This window comes from Eumetopias jubatus, unplaced genomic scaffold (genome assembly GCF_037043125.1).
Source record: "Eumetopias jubatus isolate StellerSeaLion01/CBP00866 unplaced genomic scaffold, mEumJub1_p1.0 scaffold_3, whole genome shotgun sequence".
Taxonomy (NCBI): domain Eukaryota; kingdom Metazoa; phylum Chordata; class Mammalia; order Carnivora; family Otariidae; genus Eumetopias; species Eumetopias jubatus.
In genome coordinates this window covers 9,743,036-9,763,809 of record NW_028274809.1, presented here as the reverse complement: position 1 = coordinate 9,763,809, position 20,774 = coordinate 9,743,036, and the positions used below count along the sequence as shown (strand labels likewise).

Genomic DNA, 20,774 nt, shown 5'->3' with positions numbered 1-20,774 from the left:
TGGTACTTCTTTTCAAATGTTTTTAGTGGTTGCCTAGAGATTTCAGTATACACTTTATACCATTTGATCTGTAGCACAGATACCTTGTAACGGAGTATTCCCAATTCCTTCTTCCCATCCCTTACGGTATTACTGTCATTCATTGCACTCATCTGTACCTTGTAATCATCATTTGTTCCAATCAGAGAACATCCTTGGGCTGCTGCTGGACTGCCATCTTGGGTTTCTTTTTAATGTTTCTGGGATTAGATCCACTGGTTTCTAATTTTCACATCTTCCTCAATATTGGATTACTTGCCTCTTTTTCTGAATCCAACACATTGAATTTTTTTAAAGATTTATTTCTTTATTTTAAAGAGAGAGAGTGAGTGTGGGGAGGCAGAGGGAGAAGGAGAAAGAGAATCTCAAGCAGTCTTCATACCCATCACGGAGCCCAAAGCAGGACTCTGTCTCCTGACCCTGAGATCATGACCTGAGGCAAAATGAAGAGTCAGACACTTAACTGACTGAGCCACCCAGGCACCCCCCCATTAAATGTTTTTAAGAGTGGGTGTGTGTTGCTCAGTATCAGACATCTATTTATTAGATGAATAAATAAACTAGAACCATACTAGGTGACTTAGTTTTAAAACTTTTTATATACATAAAGGAAATAAAGAAAATTGTAGGAAAAACACTCAAGATGGATGTTTGTAAAGTAAAATTTCTGAGCCTTACATATCTGAAGTTGTCTTGATTAGCACTGAGTATTGAAGAGCTGGCTTTACAGTCTGTTACTGATGAGATGTCACTCTCAAGTTATTCTTGCCATCATTCCTCCATAGTTGACTAGTTTCTTGATTCTTACTGGGGGTTTTAAGTTTTTCTCTTTGTTTTTTAGGTGTTGTTATTTCATAACGAGGTGCTTTGGTTTATGTCTTTTTAAATTCATTTCTCTAAGTACCCTTTAAAAAAAAATTCATGTCCCTCTACTCCGTGGTATCTTTTTAAGTAATTCTCCTAACACATTCCTCCTCTGCAATTTCCTTGCACAGCTTTCTAGACTCCAATTAGGTGGCTATCAGACAACCTAAATTTATCTTAATGCTCTTATAGTTTCTTTCAAATTTACTTTTTTTTCCTTTTAATCTCTTACTTTTCTGGGAAACTTCTTCAACTTTATTTTACAACGATTTTAGTAAATTTTAGTAAATTTCCAAAAATCAATATAAAAATTATGTAAGACCATAATCACTTTCTTTCTTTGTATCCTAGGGTACAGTGTGTATTCTCAAATATCTCTAAAAAATATTAGAGGTTTTGAAAGTTTCTCACTTCCTACAATATCTCTGTTTCTCCTAGGATAACTTTTTTTCCTTTTTGTATGTTGTTCTTTCCGATATTTGAGAATTTTCTCAAAACTCTGCTGACTTGTGGTTATCTGTTCCTACTTGAGAGAAGGCTCTGGAAATCAACTGATGTGATTCACTAAATTAAAGAATAAAGAAGGAAAATCATATAAATATCTCAGCAAATGCACTTGATAATATTCAACATCTGTCCATGAGAAAACTCTCAGCAAACTAGGAATAGACAGTAACTTCCTCAGTCTCATTAAAAATACACACACACACACACACACACACACAATGTATACAGCAAACATCATACTTAATGGTGATACTAAGTGCTCTTTTTCTAAGATTGGAAACAAGACAAGGATGTCCACTCTCACTACTTTTCTTCAACATTGTCTCTAAACTCCTAACCAGTACAATAAAAAAGAAAAAGAAATAATTGTTGGAAAAAGAAAAGGAGTTTTGCTTGCTGGTGACATGATTATTTATTTTCTATAAAATCCAAAAGAAATCTACAAATACATTACTGGAATACAAGAATTTAGCAAGATTATAAATACATGGTTAATATTTTCAAAAACCAGTTTTATTCCCATCCAATTATAACAAGCAATTTAAAAAACAATACCATTTAAGGCAATACCAGCTTAAAAAACAACACCGTTTCTAGTTAGGAACAAGTTTAATGAAAGATGTGTATGACTTCTTTTTTTTTATTCAATTTAGTTAACACATAGTGTATTATTAGTATTAGGGGTAGAATTTAGTGATTCATCAATTGCATATAACATCCAGTGCTCATTACATCAAGTGCCCTCCTGAATGTCCATCACCCAATTACCCCATCCCCCCACTGACCTTCCCTCCAGCAACCCTCAGTTTGTTCCCTATAGTTAAAGAGTCTCCTATGGTTTGCCTCCCTCTCTGTTTTTATCTTAGTTTATTTTTCCTTCCTTCCCCTATGTTCATTGTTTTGTTTCTTAAATTCCCCAGTCTAGATGTGTATGACTTCTTTACTGAAAACACTTCTAGAAGGAAAACTAAATAAATGGAGAGCTATACAATGTTAACAGATTGGAGCTCAATATTGTTAAGATATCAGTTGTAACCAATTTATCTGAAGGTTCAATGCAAACTGTTTAAAAATCCAAAAGGCTTTTCTTGTAGAAAGTGACAAATAGATTTTAAGAGACATATGGTATACCAAAAGACCTAGAAAAGCCAAGACAATTTTTCCCTGACTTCAAGACTTTCTATAAACTATAGTGTGCAAGCCAATTTGCTATTGGCATAAGGATAGACAAATAGATCAGTGGTACAGAATAGAACATCCAGAAATAGACCCATGCTTACATTACAAATTGCTTTTTGAATATTTTCATTAACTTGTGGTAGGCAAAGATTTCTTAGTACATTAAAGTTATTATTAAAGTATAAACCACAGAAGAAAAGAATTGATGGATTTGGCTTCCTCAAAATTAAAAATTTCTCCTCATCAAAACACATGCTTAAGCAAACCACAGACTGGAAGAAAATGTTTGTGATACACAGATTAAACAAAAACACTTCTTTCCATAATATAAAACAAACTGCTACACATCAATAAGTAGTAAAAGACAACCAAACAATATAAATGGGTCAAAAACTTGAACAGACACTTTACAAAAGATGCATGAATTGCCAATAAGCGTATGAAAACATGCTCAATATCATTAGTTGTTAAAGGAATGCAAATTAAAACTATATGAGATCCCACATCATACTCATGCGAATTGCTAAAATTAGAAAAACTATCTCTAATAGACTTTGAAAAACAGTTTGGCAGATTCTAAAGTGGCTAAACATACTCAGGCAATGATCCACTCCTAATTACCCAAGAGAAATGAAAACATCATGCCATAAAAAGACATCTACAAGAACAGCGGGTTTATTCATACAAGTCCCAAACTGGAATCAATCTAAATGTCCATCACAGGAAAATGAATAAGCAGATTGTGGTAGGTCCACACAATGGAATACCTTCCACTACAAAAAGGAACAAACTTCCATTCATCCAACAGCATGGATGATGAGCAAATGTCAGGCACAAAGCATACATGATGTATTATTCCACATATGTGAAACCCAGTAAGAGGCAAAATTCACACATGGTGACAGAAAGGTCAGCAATGTTTGCCTTTGGGAGGCCGCCTGGCTCTAGGTGATCAGCTTGTAGGGTGAGGGGTTAGAGGTGCACTGTTCTGTTCTCCATTGTAAAAATAACATAAGTTTTCAGCACCATGTCTCACTTGTGATCTCTACTGCCTCTTCAGGGTTCTTCAGGGCATACCAGTTGTTTTTCTGACCTCTGGAAGCATCCTCCACCTATAACAGCAATTAGCACTCTTCTGACCACTTTTGTCATATAGATTTTGGTTGAAATCTCTCTTGTGCTCATTGCCCCGCCATTCTCTTTGTCACTGTGAATCCAATTTCTTTATTATCGTTTTAGCAGGACTTTCAATAAAAGAGAGGACAAATGTTTCTTTTCAATCTGCAATCTTTGACCTGGAACATTTCTTTTGCAGGAATTTGACACAATAATTTGACGTTATTATTCCCTGAGGCATACTAAGTACTGGGAAGTAGCAATAATTCTCTTCTGGTTTGACAAAGCTTCTAAGTCTTCATAATACAAGATGTTGATTGAAACATTATTATCAGAGCAATAAAATGATCAACTAAAAATTGGAATTATAGACTCAGGTTTAAAATTACTTTCACAGGAAACATCAGTGATTTCTGAAATTCAGATGCCTGAAATATTCACTATATATAACAATAACACAGACAGATTTATATTAACACAAAGTAGGTCCAGATGTCCCAGGAAAAATGTTTGATATTCTTGTGAAATTATCAATTTATACTGTTTCATGTCACTATTAACCACATCTTATCCTTTATAAATTAATTTTATAATGTAGGATGGCATTTCTCTTAACAGCTATAGGGGGAGAGCTGGTTTTAGCTTTCTGATATTTTTTTTTTCTCTTAGTTGTTAAGTATTTTCAAGGTTAGACTTTTATCCCATTGCTTTCCTTTTTCCAAAATTGTTTTATTGGAGTATAGTTTATTCCATTGCTTTTCATTCTTCTGTTCACTCCATCTCAATTTTGTTGAATTAAAATTTTTTTAATTATAAAAATACTTCAGATATGTGAAGGTATCTTTACAATGGCTTTGATCCAGACAGACTGGAATAGACTTTCTCAGTCCCACATTTAAGTCTTTCTTAACCTCCGTGCTTTCTTCAGCATATCTTTGCTTATTACTTCAATCCCATTTTTTCTGTCTCTGCTCAGCACTATGTACTTTATATATGTTAGTTTTTCCCAGCTTATTCTTCATATATAAATCTTACAGCCTCCATAAGCATCTTGGAATCTGGATGACCATTTTCACATGGTATCCTTCCTTCCTAGGGCATCCACAGAAGACCAGAACATTGATGACAGACTTATCTATGAGACTCTATTCAAACACTTCAAAAGACACAAGGTGGAGATTTCAAATGCAATAAAAAAGCCATTTCCTTTCTTTGAGTGCCTCCGGGACCGTGAACTCATCACCAATAAAATGTATGATGTAAGTGATGTTTTTTATGTCAGGATCTGGAAAACTGGCCCCAAATGAAGTTATATTTTGATATCCTGGACCCAAACATCAAGCACAACTAACCGATTGAGGAGTCTCCTATGAGTGGGGACTTTTTCAAATATTATTGCAAGTGTTCCTGTAAGGTAAAAAGGAAAAGGAGAATCAGTTGTCACCAGGGACCATCCTGCTTCTCTCTGAAGGAATGGTGCTCTGTGCTTCCCCCCTGGAGTTGGGCTGAACAGCATATCAAGTGAGCTGAATCTGAAGCAGGAGTGCTCTATAGATGTATATAATGCTTTGTAGGAATGTGTAGAATGTAACATAAACTGAGAATTAAAGGTAATTTTAATGAATTGATGTATAACTTATATGAGTTAATTTAATAAAATAATAATTAACACATATCATTTTTTTAAAATTTTATTATGTTATGTTAGTCACCATACAATACATCATTAGTTTTTGATGTGATCCACGATCCATTGTTTTCGTTTAACACCCAGTGCTCCATGCAGTACGTGCCCCCCATAATACCCATCACCGGGCTAACCCATCCCCCCTCCCCCCGCTCCCCTCTAAAACTCTGTTTGTTTCTCAGAGTCCATAGTCTCTCATGGTTCATCTCTCAACACATATCATTTCAATGGACATCAGTTTGAGTGCTTAGATCTGAGAACATTAAAACCTACAGGGAATTGATGTCCTGTTAGGACAAAATTTGGGAACTGATGATTATTATTCTTTTGCTAGCAGTTTTCGGTTTTTAGGGGTTTTTTCTTTTTCTCTGTCTTTTTTTATGGTATTTCTGGACTTTTGGAATTTGGGTTTGATTTTAGCAATAGGCATTGCTGGAGATACAGAGATTCAAGTCTTCTCTTTGCCGGATGAATATGCTTTCTCTATGGCCAGATTCATAAAAGAGGAGAACTGTCACCTGGTTTCCTTGAGTTCTTCCAGGCCAAGTCAGTCCTGGGGAAAGGGTAAGGTCGTCCATGCAACAGGACAGCTGCTCATCACCGCTTAGTCTATTCCTAAAATATCTGACCAGGTTCTTAAAGGGCTACATATCATTTAACTTTGAACACACTGTTGTTCTTCAAAATTGCACTTACTTACATCTAATATAAATGAAGGTGAGGAAATCTGTTTCACAAGTGATTATTTTTAAGGAGGAAGGATTTACTTGTTTCACTTAGTATCTATACAAATAAATAGAAATTCTAAAACTTTATATGAGAAGATACCTATGGAGGAAATTGGAAGACATTACCCATAAAATCACTTTCTAGGGCTCTTCTGTAACTTGGAAGTCTGTATTTATATTCTCTCCATTCAATATTTTTTAAGGATTGTCAAGATTCTTGTAGAAACCTGGTCCCTGTACAAAAAGTGGTGTATAATGTTCTCAAGGAACTGGAGAAGACATTTGACTTGCCACTTATGGAAGCATTGTTCAGCGAGGTCAACGTGCAAGAATACCCTGATTTAAATCATATTTATAAGAGCTTCGAATATGGTAATTAGGTTTATTATCTACCTTTTGATATCCAGGGCCAACTTTTTTTTTTTTTTTTTTTTTGCACAAGTATATGTTGAGCTCCTACAATGTTTCACACACAGTGCTGGGGCAGGGGGGATATAACAATAGAGAAAACACTAATCATGAACGTTCTCAAAGCTTATGGTATAATGGCTATGGTACAACACTCACCTAGAGTAGAGGTCTGCTTAACTAGGCATTTAGACTCACAGGACAACCAGAGCCGAAGTGCCATCAGATTTACTTAGAAGGACAAATGACAGGAAACACAGCATCCCAACTGGGCAGCATCAGTTGCTCCTCTTCTGTGGGATTCCTTGTGGAGACCCACACAGCAGTCCACCAAGTTGACTACTACCCACCTCAAGTGTCAGCTTGGCTGTGGATGTAGGATCCACCCTGGCTTAGCGGCACCATGCCCATGGGTATCAAGAGGTCACATAACAGTGCTGTAGTCGTAACGTTCAGGGACCTTACAAGGGACAAGCCAAGTCATAAGATTCACCACTTTGAAGGAAGACCAAAGTGCGCTTTGTAGTCTGTAGATAGTTCCTCCCCATCCACATGCAATTTACCAGTCATTTTTGACCCTAAACTAGGGCTAAGCTAGGTTTTAACTAGGCCAATGTTGGCTTTAGTAGAAGAAAAACCATCTTCATCAGGTTTCCAGAGTAATGAGCCAGAAAGTTAACCCAAGGTCACATTTACCCTCAAAGAAGGAGAATTTGTTTTGTTAACTCTTTCTCCACAAGGGGTGAAACAAACATTATTCAAATAATCACAAAACCAGTGCTCTGCCAGGTGTTATACAAAACTAAAGGTTTGATTCTCAACTTTTTCCTGGGAAGGCATGATTTTTATTTTCTTTTTAAAATAACTTTATTTTAATTTATTTTAAGGCCTGCAAGAGTTTAAGAGAATGCTCTTAATATATATACACTTTTTTTTTTTTTGACTTGCCTAGGAAACTTTTTATTCCAACACAGTTTGGTGTCAGTGGAGTTCTCCAGATAAGGGATAGAGACATCATAAGAAGAATGTTCCCGTGTCCTGAAGAGGGTTAGCACTATGGGATCAGGCATGGAGTGTGAAAGGACCTAGTGTGTCTTCAAAGACAAATTCAGTTTCTCTCAGAGAGTGAGAAGCAGACTGTGGAGCTGATTCATGACAGATAAATTTGAAGAAAATTTTAGGAAGTCTACGATATAAAGCTAAGCAATTGGAATTTTATTAATAGGCAATAAAGAGATATCAACAGTTTTTATAAACCAGAAAAAATTAAAAAGCAGGTATAAAGCATGTGGTTTGTCGACTTGTGTCAATAGTAACCTTATCTAATTAAGAACAAAATAATTTCTATAGCAAGTCAGTCCAGTTGGAAATCGAATATAGGCAATTAAGATAAGATTATATTTGTAACCAGGATGTCCCGGGCCATGGGAACAGAGGGAATGGCGTTTACCTGTCCTGCCCACACCTCAGGGGCTCTGATTCTCTCCATGGACTGCAGTGACCCCCCCCTTCCAGGTTCAGTGTCCACATCACCTGTGTTAGGTTCTGGGGCTCCCCGAGCTGGGGTGACCTGCACCTACACTCACGGCCGCCCACCTGCCCCTGGGGAGATGGCAGCTGTTGCCTCCCAGACACTGTTGTCCATGGGAGCTGTGGGTCAGTGACCCAAAGCCAAGAATCTGGGGGCTGTGGCCTGGGGTGCACACTCTCTCCTGCTGCTCGGTCCCTACCTTCATCCCATGCTCAGAGCCCCCTGAGCCCCCATGGGACCACCTACACGCACACAGGCCCCCTTCACCTTTCCCTTTGTTCTCCTTGTATCCCCCACCTGGTTTTGCCACAGTCTGAGGCCAGGTCCTGGGATGACAAAGCACACCTGGCTCCCACTGTCCCGTGCAACTCACCCCTGCGGGCCCAGCCCCAGGAGGAGCTCCCTCCATGGGCCCTGGAGCAGCAGATTCCCTACCTCCGTGGTGTCCCCTCCTCCCTGGACTCCCCACAGACACCACCTCCCCACCCCTCCAGGCTTCATGGTTTATTTCCTTCCTCCCGTGTGTGCTGGGTCACCTACAGGCAGGGGCGCTGGGCTGGTGTCCCTCCCTCCCCTGATTGGGGGCCTCCCCACCCCTGGGGCAGGCCTGTGGGGTGGTCCTCCAGCACAGCTATCTGTGCTCCCTGCTCAGAGCTGCAGAGTGTCCCTTTGTCCCTGGGATCTGGCCCCTGGGAGGTCAGTCTTGTTCCTCCAGGTGTCCTCTGCTTTGTCTCTTCGGGAAGCACTCACCCTCCCTGCCCCAACCCTCCTCTGGTCTAGCAGCATCTCTAGAGCAGATGGGCTTTCTCTTTCATACCCACGGATCTCTCTGTGAGCCTAGCTCTTCTCCGGAGGTAATCCCTATTTCTTTCTTTCAGTTTGAATGGTTCAGAAACACATTTCACATCTATTATTTACTTTGATATACGCTTTTCCTGGCCATCCACAAATTCTTCTACAAGAGTAACGGGATCATGATGTTTCCTTTATCCTTACATTGGAGTGGCTCCTTTCTGTGTGGGAAACATAGACTCTCTTGCTGGAAGTTCTCTTTTCTATCCCAGGGATGATGGGGGAGCTTTACAAGAAGGATCAGAGGCACTGAGCTCGAGTGACCTGAGGGATGGGAGCTGCTAACTGTGTAATTTTGAAATGTTGTGTCTGGTCTCTGATGGGATCCCTAATTGCTTCCTTCCGTCTCCCTCTCCTTAGCAATCCAAGAGAAAATTAATTACCAAGAAAGTGATGAAGAAGAGGTGGACAAGAGTCCTAATATCCGACTGAGGCTTGGGCAAGGTGATTGCAACCCGATAAACACTGATTCACATCTACAAAGAAGAAAAGGAGAACGGGAACTCAGGCTCGAGTCCTGGGTGTATTTGGGGAATCAGGGAAGAAATGTTAAGGACCAAGGAAAAGGCAGGGAGGGGTGTTTGCATGAAGGTCTAAGCAGAGCCCAAATCCTGGAGGAGTAGCTATGACAAGAGACTATTGGCCCAATAACCAAGGCAGAGGGAAAGAAACTCAGTGTGTCAATAAACCAGATTTAAACAGATTAACTGCCAGGAAGTAATTGTGATTTAGAAAAGTCCCGGTAGGAGAAGATTAGTGTGAAACTCTTAAGGGCTAAGAACCTGGGCCCATGGCCAACATCAAATGATGGAGGAAGGACTGATTTAAATGTGGGGATGTTTTTCAAGAGCCCAGATATTCAAGGAGAAAGCCAGTCACATAGAGAGAGAAAAGAGGAAGTGGTAGAAAGATGGAGGGGAGGAAGTGGGTACTTTGAGAAAGAGAAGGAGGGAAATGAAAGAGAAGAAAGGATTAAAAGACCCAATAGAAATAGCTGTGTTATTAATATCTCACTGGTTGAACATTTGTGCAGGTAGTTGTAGGTTTAGTGCTCAGGCTGCCATTGGAGATTAGCACTGTTTTTATGCCCATTTTGCAGATAAGGAAACTGAAATCTGGAGACAGTGTGTGTGTAGTTGGCCTGGGGTCAGATGAGCAAGGGTGAACCCAGGCATTCTGAACCCAGAGCCTGTGTGTGTGTGTGTGTGTGTGTGTGTGTGTGCGCGCGCGTGCGCGTGTGTGTGTTAATGGAAGTAAAAATTCACATAACATAAAATTAGCCATTTTAAAGTGTACAGTTAATGATATCTGGTCCATTCACAATGTTGTGCAACCACTACCTCTGTCTAGTTCCAGAACATTCCAATCACCTCAGAAGGAAGCTCCATTTCACTCCCTGTGCCCCTCTTGCCAAGCCTCTGGCAAACAGTAATCTAGTTTCTGTCTCTTTGGATTTACCTACTCCAGACATTTCATGTAAAATGAATCATATAAACACTCCCTTCATGTCTGGCTTCTTTCACACAGCACAGTATTTTCAAGGTTCATCTATTTTGTCACATGAATCAGTTCCTCATTCCTTTTTGTTAGTGGAGAGCATTCCCTTGTATGGATATATTTATTACATGTTGCTTATTCATTCATCAGTTAGTGATGGGTTGTTTCTACCTTCTGGCTGTGACAGAGGCTGCATTCTTAACCCTGTACTGCCACTCCGGGAATCTAATGGAAAAGACAGAAGCATGAGACAAAAATTGGGAAATATATGCAGAGAAAGATACAGAAAAAAGAATACCAAGAATGGGAGGACATAGAGGAGAAGCGGACATGGAATCCTCAAGGAAAGGCCAATGAGACAGACTGAACAGATGTGTAGAGGGAGGGTGTAGAGGAAGAGGAGGTGGGGACGAGTCAGCAGGACTTTGTAGGAACTAAGTAAGTCCACTGGTCAGGGGCAGCTCTGGGGACAAAGGCAGCTTCACTATGGCCATGGGAGTCAGGGTAAGCCATCACCAGTTAACTCAAGTACCTTGTGTGGGACATGCAGTGAGATGGCCCGGCCAAGGCCCTCTTAGCCAGGGTTGCAGCTGACCCCAGTCCTCTACTCTGCCAGTTGGGGTTTGACTGCAAGTGTTGTGTGGGATCTACCAAGTCCACATGGTCTCTGTATGGTTACCTGGAGGGGATCTTCAACCCTTGCTTTATAAAAAGGGAACTAGGGGAGAATGGCACAGACCATACTTTAATTTCTGAAATGAACTTTCAATTTCTTCCCCTAGGAACTGGTGAAAACTCATATCGAAGCCTGACCTGGTCATGCCCAGGGTCCTCATCTTACCATGGTCTGTTCCTGTTGAATGTATTCTGATCCTTTGTGTTCTTGTCCCATTCTGGAATGTGCTGGGAGGTGGAGGGCTGCTTTTTTGTATCACTGATTGCCCAGAATCTCTGTCTTTACTAATGCAATTTCTGTAAGGAAGTTCTGGGGTGTTTGCCCTGGGATTCATTCCTTACCTTCCCCTGTTCTGCTCTGCCCTCTATCTCTGGCCACTGGCCTCTGTGGACCTACTTGCTAGCTCCCTTTGTTGCTGGCTTCCTGCTGGGTTCCTGACATGGGACCCTAACAAGAGATCGGAGAGTGGGAAAAAGGGAGAAGCTGGATATTTCCCCATCACTGCCTTTGTCCACAATTCTGAGTGTGGCTGCATCTCATCCATGATACCACTTCCCACCAAGCAGGCCAGCCATAGGCCAACTTCTATCCACCCAGTGACCCTGACCTCTGGGCCCACCCTCAGTCCCTCCCACAGTTTCCTGTTAAGTATTTTTCCGGTTACTGCATTCTTCTACTTGGACTTCTCAACTCTTCCATCAACTGTATAACCAACCTCCTGGATGAAATTCCCTGTGCTGTAAAAGCTTAGAGTGATTTGTATTTTCCTGTTGTACCCTGATTGATGCAAAGGGCAAATAAAATATCTATGAATTAAAACATGGTTTAGGTACAACCCCACCTGAAAATAGACTCTTGGAGAACCTCTGTGAACCAGAACAGATAAATGCAAACAGAACAGATACAACCGGTGACAAAAATGATGCACGAGAAATCCAACAAGCAAATGAGGAGTGTGCCCAAGAATCTGAGCCAGCAGGTAAGACTGACTGGGTTTGCATGAGTTTAGAGGGGCTAAGGGGTCCTTGGTGGTGGCAGAGAATGGAGTCGTGCCCAACTCAAGGAAACATCTATTAACAAAGAAGGGGAAACTCATGCAGATACAGAGAAGGCAGGAATGGAGCTTGATATATTGATGGGAGAGACCTAGAGGAAGAAAAGTTAGGAAGTGCTAGCTTCCACAAGCCTACTTATTTTTTACTGGATTTAAAGCTGGTATTGGGTGAGATCAGAAATTGCCACCTTCTGCAATCTTCCTGCTGATAAAAATGATAGATAAGCTAATTTGTACTGTTTAACTGAAAGAGCAATATTTGCCTACATGTAATGGAAAATATATAAAATATTTTTCATTTTCTCAATGTTGGAATACCTCTTATTGACAGAAAAGTTGCAGTGCCAGGGGCTGAAAATGGATTTTGACTTTAAGATCTTCAAAAGCTGCTAAGAAAATTAAATGAGTACACAGACAAATAAAATACAAAACAAAATAAGAAATATGGCTATGAGAGACATGGATACACGCTATAGAAATTTAAAGAAAAAAAAGATGGTTTCTGGCTAAGGGGCAAGGCAGAGAAAATCAGGACATGCTTATAGTAGTTTCAGTTTGCCACGGCCTCAGCAAATGGGAAGAAACTGGATATTAAGTTTGAAGATACCCAAATTTGAAGAAAAAAGAAAAAGAAAACTTTACAGTATACATTCAAGTGCAGGGGCCCAGGGCAGACCACCCTAAAATGTGCCGTTTAAGCATAAAGATTATTTTGAGTTAAAATAAAAACCCAACAGATACAGGAAAGGTGCTCTGCCTCCCCCATAACTGCCTTAATATATACTGGAAAGGAGAGCCTATATCAGGAAGCAAAGTATTAATAGAGACTTCCCTTTACCTAAGAAGGAACTTATCTGTATAATAGAACCATGTTATATGTTTTTCCAAACATCTCCTTTGACCTTCTTGCTAATGACTTTTCTCCCCTCTGTATCCTCAGGCCCCTATCCCTCTCCTAAGCTCATATAAGCCTCATGTTGCCTCATTGTGTTTGGAATTCCATGTCTGTATGGATTCTCTGTATGTATGCATATTAAATTTCATTTTCTTTTGTTAAAAAAAAAGAAAAAGAAAAGTTAGGAAGGACAAACAAAGAGACAAAGGGTAAAAAGTTGCAGTGCCTCATCAGGGAAGAGAGACAGAAAGAAAAGTCAAAAGAAGTCAGGGAGAGCTTGATCACAGAGTTACTGAAGCACCAACACTTTCATGGGGTGAAGGTTAAGGTGGCAGTATATGCAGACAAGCTATAAGTAGAAACATGAGAAGAAAAGAGAAGTCGGGTGATAGGCAAATAGGCAGAACAAGGAGGGCTCTGCTGGGTCTCAGCTGTGGTCTTTTTTAATCCTCAGAGTCCTGTGAACAAGCACCCATCCAAGTGAATAATGGAGACACAAAAGAAGTCACACCCAGCCCTTTGCCCTGTGATGGAGAAAGTAATTATTACTTATCTTACCAATTTTCTAATTCTATCTTTGTTCTTCTATGAGAGCAAAAGCTTTCCTTTGTTCTCTGATACTAACCACCTCCCTGACCCTAACAACACCCAAGACCCACAGCCTTGTGCACAGACTATGGCTGCTTCTAAGTCATGTGAGATGCAAGGGGGAAAGAGAGATGAGCTCTTTGATGAAGGGCATGTCCCCAAGGAAAGAATGCAAGGAGAGAAAACATTTAAAAAGTGAACCAAAGAACACCAAATGACAAAGTACATGAACAACATGGGTTTTAGGTAAATTGACATGGAATCCAAACAGTACCATTTTGTGGAGTTGGTGAAAAGAAATAAGTTGCAGCTTGCTTTTCAAAAATTGTAACAGAAACATGGAAACCATGCGTGATGCTGCTGGTCAGATTTGCAAGTACGGAAGCTCTGGTGAAGAAGGACTTTTAGAAAAGAAGTGACAACTGGAGGGACTTGGAGTGGGGGGCAGTGGCACAAGAGGAGAACTTTGGTGATGATTGGAATGCTTGAGATGAGAAAAATGGATAGAAAGACAAAAATCAATACAGAAGAGGCATTTACAGAAAGTCATATTAATAGTTAAGAGACAGAGATCAAGTAGGAGAAAGTAAGAAACATAACAGAGAACTGATAAACTGAAAAATCAATTAGGGGACAGCAGGGCCAGTTCTAGGGTGAGGCAGGGAGGTCCTGGGACACATGGAAAGAAAATATTACTCATGGTATCTTCTTGTCCCTTGGCACCTCTTCTGATTCACCCTAGACCCTGCTGGGTCCTGGGAGATGGTGATAAAGGATGTTGAGAAAAAGAGTATGAAGAGAGAAATATCCAGAAGAAAATGAATACCAGTAAATAGAAAAATGGGAATAGGTCTAAAGAGAATGAGCAGAGGATGAGTTAAGGGACCATGAATGAAAAACTGGTAGAGAGTGGACCAAATAAAGAGAGAAGATAAATGAAAACATTGTCCAATTTGAAGAGACGGTCACGAGAAAGAAGGCACAGAGGGCTCTTCCTAATACCATTGAGAAGACATCATTAAGGTGTCTATAGTGACCAAAATGGCCCTTTCACTCCCTCAGATAAAAATAGGCCTCCACCCAGGCATCTCATGTCTTCATGGCTTCAATCACCATCTGTGACCTATGGATTCCTACACACACCTCTGGTCCAGACCTGTCTTCTAGATTCATTCCTTCAAGTGCCTGAAGACTTGTAATCAAAGATCTGAAAACCATCTCTATTTGGAAGCTATATTAGTTATCTATTGCTGTGTAACAAACAGTCCCCAAATTCAGTGAATTAAAACAACCATTACTTTATTTGCCACTTCTGTGAATTCCAACTTTAAAATATGTTCAACCTGCCCATTTCTCTCCATTTCCAGGATGCTTACTCTAATCCAGATTCCTATCACTTCTCACTTCGAAATAGAAGAACTCTCCTGCTGGCCTCATCCTTCCTATCTTGTTCCCCTCAGATCCATTCTCCACACTTTGGCTCAATGGGCATTGCAAAAATGCCAACCGGTTCATGTGGCTTTCCTATTTAAACCTAGTACCCTCTTGTGATCCTCAGCATGAGGTCAACACAGCTTGGTGTGGAGTATTGAAGGATACCTCCCATACAGTTGTATAATCTCCCCCTCATACACTCTTCCACCACATTCCCACCATACCAAATTCTGTTTGTTTACTTGAATTGTCAAGCCCTCTCAGTTATATCTCTGCCTTTATACATGCTTTTGGAAAACAGTTTGGTATACAGTCCCAAAGTTGAAAATACACATAGTTTGTGATGCAGAAATTATATTCCTCAGCCAAAACCAACAGAAAACACTGTGTTCAAAAAAAGAAAAGAAACACATAGAAGAGCAGCATTATTCATAATAGCCAAAATCTTGAGAGAGCACAAATGGATTTTTTATGGTTTTATTTTTCATGGGTTATTTCTACAATGGAATACTATACAGCAGTTAAAAAGGAAAATGAATACAGCTGATTCTCACAAATATAATGTTGAGAAAGGAAGCCAAATTTCGCCCCCACCCCCACCCCTGCCAGATGACAGAGAGACGGAGAAAGAGCAAACAAGAAAGAGAGGACATGATTCCATTTATACAAACATGTATATTTTGGAACTCGCAAAACTGACATTTAGTGGTATTAAAAATCAGGATGAGCAGGTTGTTAACTTGAGTTACATGGTGGAGACAGTTAGGAGGAGGCATCACTAAGAGGCTTCCAGGGTATAAGTAATCTTCTATTTCTTGACCACAGTGACCGTTTCCCAGATATGCTTACTTTGTGATGATTCAAAATTTATGATTTACCCATCTTTATCTATGCACATTATACTGAAAATATAATTTTTATTTTTAAAAGAGCAAAAAGTGGGGCTCCTGGATGACTCAGTCAGTTAAGCACCCGACTCTTGGTTTCAGCTCAGGAACATGAGATAGAGCCCCACGTTGGGCTCCATGCTCAGTGCAGAGTTTGCCTGAGATTCTCTCTTCCTCTGCCCCCACTAAAATAAATAAATAAATCTTTAAAAACAAAAGAGCAAAACATAATTCACCAAAGGATGAGAGGAGAAAATAAAAACAAACAAACAAACAAACAAAAACCCCCAAAATCCAGAGTCCAGAGAGGCACAAAGGAAGGGACACAGTTAAGCAGCAGGAAAGAAGAGGGGTGGGGGCAGAGCTTCACCCCTGCAGTGCATTTACAGGGAGAAGGACTTACCAATAGTAGTGAACGGTGTTTACTCCCTTTGGGGGAGGCCAGTGAAAATTCTTTATTCATTACAATTTGATCCAGGAGCAGAGCTACCCAACCATGGAATCCAAGTCAATTCCTGTTCTGTATTGCTGGTGGATATAAAGAAGGAAAAGCCATTTTTTAACTCAAGAGTTGAACAGCAAGCCCAAGCAGGGACTAACTGTAACCAGGCATCTGACATAATAGGTAAGGCTGACTGAAAGAGTGTGTAATGTTCCAGGCAAGGGGCTGGGACATGTCATCAGGGTCCATCGAGGCAGTCCAGTTGGCCTTGGATGGAGGCAAGAGGGGAGGAACCAGTATCATATGCAGTGAGCTCAGCAGGAGAAAGTCCCAGTAACCAGAAAAATACCAAAAGATGGAAATGGTAGATTTAAGTATTAATGTATGGGAGACTATTTCTAAAGCAAAAGAAGAAAGTATGAGGGTAGAAGTTGAAGAAAAGCAAAAGAACATCAGAGAGCCAACATATTCATGACAGGGGATGAAGAAGGAAACACATGAAGACAAAGAGAGGTATTGAGAGAAACCACTGCCAGAAAGAGAGGCATAAGTAGGGGAAATGGGCAAAGCCAAGAGGAGAGTGAAGTAAACTGAGAATAAAAGATAAGAGGGAGCCTGAGGTTGGCTGGGGGGGGAGGGGGGTAGGAGGTCACATGAGGGCAGAGGTAGGAGGTCATGTGAGGGTGGGAGAAGAGTGTTGGCAGGGTGGGCAAAGCTGCCCTCTGTGCATGAATTCCATCACCTTTAGTTTAGGACTGGAGCAACCTGCAGGTCACACACATTCAAGCACAGACCTGAGTGCTGTGAGTTAACTTAGCTTCTAGGTCTTCCTAGTGGTCCTATTGCAGAGTCGCCTGCTATGTGGACTCATTGGCCCCACCCTGAAGCTAAAGGGCTTTGCTCCTCTGTGCAGTGATCAGCAGTGACTCCGAGGAATCCAATGATGAAGACGAGCCCCCAGAAGCCTCCACGTCAGCACTGGAAAGCGGGCCTGGTGAGGAAGTGGGAAATCAGGCTTTGGCTACACGAATCTGAATTAAGAACTACTGTTCGATGCATCTTATTCTGTGCCTATTCTGTATGATAGATTCAGTTTATCCTGGAATTCTATTCTCTGCATTTATTTTACTTGACCTTTTTGGGAAATGCAGGAAGATAAAAAATCATTAATATATATACTTCTTAAAGATGAGGTCTATTAATTGATAGGTCAAATTTATCAATATAAGCACCCATATATTGATTATATAGCAGAAAGGGGCTGCCAAAATGATGAATTTGTTTTTAAAACTAGTTAGTTTCTATGCTTACATGGTGTTGGATTTATAGTGATTTCTCTTTTTTTTTTCCTTTAAATTTTTTATTGTTATGTTAATCACCATCCATTACGGATTTATAGTGATTTCTATGGGGAACAGAAAGCTAAATATTCTTTTATTCGAAGGTCATATTGTCATCTGAGCACAAACTGAATTGTGTCAAAAGACAACTCATCCAGCTATCCAGTTTTAGCAGAAAAAAAGATTCAGATAGAGTACTCTGAAACCCAAAGTATTGTTTTTGGGAGTTCTTCAGCAAGTCATGCATATATAATGATTTTTCCAAGGACTTTTGCAAATAATACCTTACTTTTTAATTTATAACAATCTTAAGTACCCCAGACATTGTTATCCTTGTTTTCTAGAGAAAACACAATCACATCAATGTTTCAAGGTCTTCTACAAAGTCTCATGGAGAATTAAAGGGACAGACGAGACTAGCATCCTGGATTCTGCATTTTGGCTTTATAAAATTAGAGCTAAAGATGGTTACCAAAATGTTATGTTTCCTCAATTTCATGGGTTGCATGAGTGGTCCTAAGATTTGCAGCTGTTTTGTGCACACATTGGTGATTTGTTTTCCCTTTCTGCATTCTAGACCCAGAGGGTATTAGAAACATGCCTATTTGGGGAAATATACTTGGAAAAGACCTAAAAACAAATAAAAATATTACCTGGTCCTGATGTTACCAGAGAACATGATTTTAAATGATACGTCATTCTTATTGCTCACTAGATCCATCAAAGTAAAATGTAAACTAGCTTCAAGTTTTAAAGGGTACACATTTTAACTTTTGTCTTAGTGTAGCAAACTGCTCTAAAAGGCAGTCCCAAAATATGTCTAGGATGCAGACACAAGAGATTATTTCTCAGCCTTGCAAACGCACTGGGTTGGAGGGGAAGTAGAAGAGGCTTGCGGTTGTCCACACAAGATTTCCAAGATTTCCTCCCTTCCAAGGTGAGAAACAGCAGAGAGGAAGGAAGTGTGAAGTGACAATAGAAGGGGTAGGAAGTAGAAGATAGAGAGTATGGGAAGGTAAGGCTCAGACAGAGCAAAGTTGCCCCTTGCCTATGGGGACAGGAAATGGAGTGTGACTACCATTCAAGGCAGGTGTCTTAGAAGGACAGACCAGGGTGGCACTGTTGCAGACCACAATTTGCATGGGTTTTCTTGATTTTCTTACGAGGATATTTCCCGCTAATATTTCATTTTCTTGGTCACACGCTGAGACCCCTAAAAAGTCCTCTTCCTTTGTGCAGTGACCAATAACCTTGACTTATTAGAATCAAGTGAGAGAGGAGAGTCCCAAGAAGCCACCTGCTCAAGACTTCAGATTACACTAGGTAAGAACATTAGGATTGCAACCCTGGATGACAAATACTCAGAGTCTAAATCCAGAGCTGTTTTCCTGATGAATCTTGTTTTAGATGCTCTATGTGCCTTGATTCTATTACTTCTAAGGACTGTTTTCTGCATTTAATTTCTCTGGCCCTGTTGGGAAGTGGAAGGAGGCAGGAAGTCATTAGAAATTGTTATTTAACTGTACAGGCCCATTTGATTGATATATAGAAAATGTAGCAAAAATATGCTGGTAAAATGACAAACTTTTTTCTACACACTATCATGTATTAATGCTAGAGAGTTGAAATAATGTACTTATTCTCTACCAATATGCTTTATATTCTATCCAATAGAGTAAGCACGATGTACCTCTGTTTGTTGACAATATTGTCATTAGTCCCAAACTTAGAAAACCTTCAAAGAATAATTTGTGCTGCTATTTAATTATTGATGGGAAAATGACCTCTGATCAGCTATTCTCAAACCCAACTTACTTAAACCATTGGCTTACACTGTAATTTTTTAAAAGGCTTTTGTAAATAAAGCTTCATTTTGTTTACATAAAAAACCTTAACAGGGAGATAGGGTAACTAGGTTATCCCAGCTTTATCGATAAGGCAACTGTGGCTAGTCATGTTGAAGAATCATTTACAAATTTACACGGAGAGTGAAAAGGAGAGCCAAGCAGGAACCCAGCATTATACCCCAGGCCACCCAGAACTGGATTCAGTTGAAGGAAAGAGAGAAAAATGATCATCAAAGTATTATCATGATTGCAAGCCCATTGAATTGTCACAGAATTTGCAAGATTATTGCATACAAATAATTGTTTCTTCCCTTTTACTTTATAGACTCCACGGATTTCAGAAAATCACCTACATTCAGAGAAAGAGTTTGGAAAGTAGGTAAGGGCAAGTAAAAACTCTTCATGGTTACAAATGAACAGCGTTTTCTACAAAAGATTCATTCTAATTCTTTGCTATATCCTTCAGAGTAAAATATAAATTTGTTTTAAGATGGTTTGTATTTTAACTTTTGTATTAGGCTAATGGTTGTAACAAGCAAATCCAAAGAAGTCAAGCATTCAAACACAATAGAATTAAATTTTTTTCTCAAGTAAACATTCCAAGGAATTTTAGATGGGGGACGTGTGGGACACTGTTTCATGTGTGGTTCAGGGAAGCGGCCAAGTGGGAAATCTACCTTCTTCAACACCAGACTCCCAAGATGTCCTGGGGATATTCTTGCTGTGGGCTTTTTAACCTCTTGGTTCCCTTTGTCATACACTGAGACTTTTAAGGGACACTTGCTTCTTCTGCAGTGAAAAGATTTGATGACTATTCAGAGTCCAGTGAGGAAGAGGAGCCCCTGAGAGCTTCGAGCTCAGCCCTGAGAAGTGATCCTGATGAGGAGGGTAAGGACTGCCATCGCTGGGCTCCCGGACACGAGGAATCTGAGTTGAGAGTTCTTGTTTCCTGGGCATTTAACTCCAAGCACACTCCACAGCCTGGGATCCCATTCTCTGCATTTATCACATCCGGCCATTTTGAAAAATGCAAAGAGAGAGATCATTATAAATTCAGGTTGAGCAAGATGGTGCTAGTTGAATGGCAGTGCCATTTTTACTACATGCTCTCAGATTTATTAACCCCAAAGTATGAATTACATAGTGATTTCCACCCCACCCACTCCCATTTTCTAGAGAGCAGAGAAAATGAGTATTTGCCGT

General features: G+C 40.1%; 1 protein-coding gene across 9 annotated transcripts in view; it reads left to right on the top strand.

Annotated features, from left to right (window-relative positions):
• The window catches only part of SP100 (SP100 nuclear body protein), a 92,563-nt gene that overhangs the window by 22,776 nt on the left and 49,013 nt on the right, over nucleotides 1-20,774 (top strand). For all 9 annotated transcript variants that reach the window (XR_015767841.1, XR_015767840.1, XR_015767839.1 and 6 more), the window contains exons 2-12: nucleotides 4,802-4,964; nucleotides 6,324-6,492; nucleotides 9,272-9,355; nucleotides 11,191-11,253; nucleotides 11,914-12,063; nucleotides 13,488-13,571; nucleotides 16,421-16,567; nucleotides 17,298-17,378; nucleotides 18,964-19,047; nucleotides 19,897-19,950; nucleotides 20,367-20,459. Coding sequence is in view for 6 of the 9 variants with exons in the window: in XM_088021514.1 (XP_087877640.1) it covers nucleotides 4,802-4,964; nucleotides 6,324-6,492; nucleotides 9,272-9,355; nucleotides 11,191-11,253; nucleotides 11,914-12,063; nucleotides 13,488-13,571; nucleotides 16,421-16,567; nucleotides 17,298-17,378; nucleotides 18,964-19,047; nucleotides 19,897-19,950; nucleotides 20,367-20,459 (1,172 nt within the window). In the remaining 3 variants the exon portion in view is untranslated. The remainder of the gene's footprint in view (nucleotides 1-4,801; nucleotides 4,965-6,323; nucleotides 6,493-9,271; nucleotides 9,356-11,190; nucleotides 11,254-11,913; nucleotides 12,064-13,487; nucleotides 13,572-16,420; nucleotides 16,568-17,297; nucleotides 17,379-18,963; nucleotides 19,048-19,896; nucleotides 19,951-20,366; nucleotides 20,460-20,774) is intronic.